Source organism: Plectropomus leopardus, unplaced genomic scaffold (genome assembly GCF_008729295.1).
Source record: "Plectropomus leopardus isolate mb unplaced genomic scaffold, YSFRI_Pleo_2.0 unplaced_scaffold3798, whole genome shotgun sequence".
Lineage (NCBI taxonomy): Eukaryota > Metazoa > Chordata > Actinopteri > Perciformes > Serranidae > Plectropomus > Plectropomus leopardus.
The window spans coordinates 1-4,964 of record NW_024641549.1 but is presented as its reverse complement, the minus strand read 5'-3'; the positions used below and the strand labels follow the sequence as shown (position 1 = coordinate 4,964).

Sequence of the window (4,964 nt, the reverse complement as noted above, 5' to 3'; positions counted from 1 at the left end):
AGAGTTCCACAGAGTTCCACAGAGTTCCACAGAGTTCCACAGAGCGCTGATATGAAACTCTGTGGAGGGACAGCAGGCTGTGTGTGGATGTTAAACAGCAGCTGCAGTGACTCGGCAGCAGTCCAGTTGATGTCTGAATAAAATCACGTTAAAATCCAGTTTATTGTTTCTTTTCCTTTCAGATTTGTATAAAAGGCAAAGTTCACATATTCAAGTATCTGAGCATCGAGGCGTGTCGCAGCGAGAAGATGCCCGACTCGCTCTACCTGCCTGTCATCGAGAGACTCAGCCTATCACGGCCCACCACGGGCAGGTCAGTGACTCCTCCTCCTCCTCCTCCTCCTCCGTGTCTCTGCTGCAGTGAAAACTCTGGCCTCCCTCTTCTCGTTCTGTACTGGCATCAGTGTTTATACCAGTCAGACTTAATGGGAGCGCTGCAGAGCTGAGTGGAGACACTTAAACAGACTGATGGCCTCATCGGCTCTGAGCCTTCTGCTAAAGGAAACACAAGTTTTTAATTTTCCAAACAGTCCAAAGAACAGAGCAGAGTAAACACACTGAATGATTTTAGTGACTTTCACACACTCATGACAAGATATTTTTCATAACAAATACAAAGTTATTTTACTTCAGGAATCTGAGAGGCTGAAAAGATGAATAAACCCGCTTTTATTTAGGAACCACTTCTGCGAAACGTCAGGAGGCAGTCGCAGCTGCAACTTTTTCTACATAGTTTTTTGGGGAGATTTTTCTAGCACTGATATTAGGAATATAGGATGATTTTAGGAAGTTTCTGGCTGTAAAATCGTCGAGGACACAACCTCTGCAAAACAGCAACTATTCTGTTATTTTGGTTGAATCCTGTGAAGATTTTCAGTTTGAAGCGTATCGAGCAGCCGGAAACACTGACACAAAGTAAAATGCAGACCAGGGTGTGTGACAGTGGTGACGCGATCAGCTTCAGGCTGAAACAATCAATTGATCGCCTTTGTTTCAAACTTTTAGTTCTTATTTTTCTCATAAACGCCGTCAGCTCCTCTCAGCTGAGGACGAGCTACATCACTTCAAAGCCAGTTATTCGCGTGGCGAAGAGGAGCGACGCTGAGTGTCTCTGTGATCTGAGCCTCCTCCGTTTCTGCGTCTGGAGCCAAATCCTCCATTAGTCAGCTGAAAGTGATCGGTGCTGACTCCCTGCTGGGTCACGCTGACAGACTGTCTGCCCTCACACGGCTTCGCTGCAGCGCTCGGCCCTAATCCGCCACTGCTGGACAGAATATAATTCAGGACAAACAACAGAAAAAAAACAGGAGGAAATAAAAGAATGAAACAAAGGAAGGATCACATGATCAGCATGAAGGAAGGAATGAAGGAGAAAATTCAGCTGGATGTGAACAGGAAGAGATGGAAGAAATGTGCGACGGCTCGGAGCGGGCTGTTGGACATGTCCATGCTGGAGCGGGCTGTTGGACATGTCGGACCTAACCCTGACCCCAACAGCACGCTCCAGACAGCCCGCTCCAGCATGGACATGTCCAACAGCCCGCTCCAGCATGACATGTCCAACAGCGCCAGCATGCGGACATGTCCAACAGCGCCAGCGTGCGGACATGTCCAACAGCCTGCTCCAGTGAAAAAGACTTTTTTCCGTATCACCCAGCCCTAGCATATTGTAAAACTTCAAATTATAGACCGGGCTTTTGTTTGCTTAAACCTCAACAGGCTTATATTTGGGACAGCTGCGATACGATGTATGACATGACTTTGATAAAAAGAGAGGGGAATCCAGGCACTCAAAAAGTGTGAAAAACGAGGAGGAAATTACATTAAAATGTATTATAATGGCTGAGTCATTAAAAAACCAACATGTTTTTGACCAACGCCGGTCTTCGTCAGGGTTTCAAAAACATACGCATTATGGATATGGCTCCACCTATCTTGCGGCAGGAGCTGATAGGAAATGATCCCATAAACACATGATTAAATGATACGTAAAAACAGAATGACACAGAAGGAACGGCTCTCTGTCTCCCACAGACACACACAAAGCAGGGCTTTTGCAGAGCTTCAGACCGGGACTTTTTATTGACATTTTTCAGACCACAGAGCACTAGAGCGACTTCCAAGTATCAGTAAAATCTGAACTGTGGAGCTGTTAGTTTGTTGCCTTCTCGCAGTGAATGAATCTTCACAGTTAAAGTATCTGTGAAACTGTCTGATAACGTTAACATCCAACTACAGACTGGAAACTTCACGTCCACAGCAAAAATCATCATAAAAGTACTTTATTTAACTTCATTATAAGCGTATTTTATTAAATGTTGTTATAGCAATAGTGTACTCAACTTTTTTATATAACAGTCACTCTTTTATTTAACTATTGTAACTGCAGTTCATTCAATATTTTTTATTTATTTTAGTAGTTAACATTATTTTAAAGGACATTTAGAAATACCAAGATATATATCGTGTATCGCGATACAGCCTTAAAATCGTGATATTATTTTAAAGCCATATCGCCCAGCCCTTGTCCACACTGAAAGAATTTAGGAACACACACACACACACACACACGCACACACTATATACTTGCAAAAATACTCACATACAACAAGTCTGTTAACTGAGGGGAAATACCAGGAGCTGAGGATACAAAGGAGTGTGAGAGTATAAAAGAGGAAAGGAGCATTTTTTATAAATGAAGGATGAGATGAAATGAAAAAGAGAGAAAGAAAAAAAAGAAAAACTCCGTCATTCAAACTGAGTCTGAGTCTCACAGGATGTTGAGCTCTGAAATGTCCGCCCACGTGAAACCCTCCCAACACGTGGGCAGGAAAAATGGATCCTATTCTCCTGGAGACACACACACACACACACACACACACACACACACACACACACACACACACACACACACACACACACACATCAACAAACAAACACATACACACACTCTCTTTGGCTCTTTCTCTTATTTCCCTCTGATTTTTCTCTGGCGTTTTTTTTTTCTTATCGTCTCTCTTTTACTCCACAAACACTTGTGTTTCTCTAAATTCCCTCAGTCTTATTATTTTACTTCTTTTTTCCCTCTCTGTTTCTTCCTGTGCTCCCCGCCGTTTCCGTCTGTCCTTCTCTTTTTCTCTCTCCGAAACCGTTCTCTCTCTCTCTCCTCTCTCTGCAGAGGAAGCTGAGATCAGATTGATGCTATTTTTAAAACCTCATTAATTCAAAGCAAACCAGCAGTCGGACTCGTGAAACTCGTTTTTTCTTTGACCGGGCTGAAGGAAGAGCCCCGCCAAAATAAAACAGCATAAGAGTTAGTGATGTTCTCATCATATTCGGATCACAGTTTGTTACATTGGCAGTATTTTGCTGTTACGTGATCAGAGTGTGTTAGTTCTTTGTTTTTAACGGGCGGGTCAGGGGAGTTTATTGTGAAACTGCTCTGTGATCAAGTCAAAATGAATCAGTTTGATTGATCCAGAAAACAAACTTTTTATTTAAAACATCAGCAGCGAATCAGAAACAGTGTGAACAGAGAGAGAGAGGCTGTGCTCCCTCCCTCTCTCTCTGAGCGTCACTCGCTCGTTAGCTCGCTCACACACACACACACACACACAGACATCTCTGCTGTGTGTGTGTGTGTGTAAGGTGTGTTACCTGTGTTGTGTGTCTGCAGTGTGGAGGACATGGAGCAGCAGAAGAAGCAGGACAGCGACTCAGGAGTCGGCAGCGACAACGGAGACAAGAGACTGTCTGCGACCGAGGTACCGACAGAGTGTGTGTGTGTGTGTGTGTGTGTGTGTGTGTCTGCGAGTGTGTGAAGCTTTGTGTGTCTGTACATTTTTTGTGTTTGTGTCTATACACTTGGTGTGTGTTTTCCTGTACTCGTTTTGCTGTTTTGTCCACATGTGTTTATGCGCTCAGCTTTCTTTGTCTTTTTACTTTTTATTTTTTGTCTTTTTACTTTTTATTTATATGTTTTACATCATTATTTTTATCAGAAGACTCCATCTGTCTTTAAATCTGAATTCATTTTGAGGTCACTGTTAAAAGACTGTAGTGTATCTGAAGAGGAAAACCAATTTTTTACTCTTTTTTTTTTAAAATATCTTCATCCTTCTCTTCCGTCCCGTCTGTTTGTCTCATTTTATTTGCAAATCCCACTTATTTTTACGGTGTAGACGAGATGTTATATTTCCTTTATTCTTTATATTTTTCCATTTATCACATCTCATCAAAAACTGATGCTGTCGTTACTTTTTTTTTTTTAGAGTTATTAGCTGATATTTGTTTTTTAACATTCTGTTAAACTGTAACAATTAGTTGATCAATCAAGTCATCAAAATTAATAAATAAATATTTTTATAAAGGATGAGAAAATCTTTTAGGTAAAAATGTCGAACATTTTCAGTTTCTGTCTTCTTCTGCTGACCTGACTGTCATTTGTTCATGAAAATTAAAATTTATCCATTAATCATTTTAGGCATTTCATGACAGAATATATTTTTTTTGTCAATGTGGCTGAGGAGAAATTCAGTGATAAAGTTTCTTTACTTAAATCAATACTAGTACTATAGTATTATCAATAGATATAACGCTTTATGTTGTAAAAGCATAACATTCGTTTTTATTGCCGTGTCAATAATTCTTTGGTTAATGAATGTCTTAAATCCCAAACTATCCAGTTTTTAAGTGATGTAAAACAAAGAAAAGCAGTAAATCCTCATATTACAGAATATTTGATGTTCTGGTTTAATGAACTGTTTGGAATGATTAATTTATTATTTTTGTGTTTAATTTATTTGTCTTTCAGCCGTCAGACGAAGATAGTCTGAGTCTCAACGTCCCGATGAGCCACATCACAGAGGAGGAGGGGATCAGTAAAGACGACTCCAGTGAACACATCAGCTCCCTCACAGGTACACACACACACACACACACACACACACACACACACACACACA

The 4,964-nt window shown here is 40.9% G+C and overlaps 1 protein-coding gene across 1 annotated transcript; it reads left to right on the top strand.

Annotated features, from left to right (window-relative positions):
* Positions 1 to 182: 182 nt before the first annotated feature.
* On the top strand, positions 183 to 4,919 carry LOC121938930 (leucine-rich repeat and calponin homology domain-containing protein 1-like; the record flags this gene model as incomplete). The annotated part of the gene is made up of 3 exons (XM_042482080.1): positions 183 to 313; positions 3,677 to 3,764; positions 4,814 to 4,919. Coding segments are annotated over 3 exons (325 nt in total), but the record flags the coding sequence as incomplete, so codon positions are not given.
* Between the last annotated feature and the right edge of the window lie 45 nt (positions 4,920 to 4,964).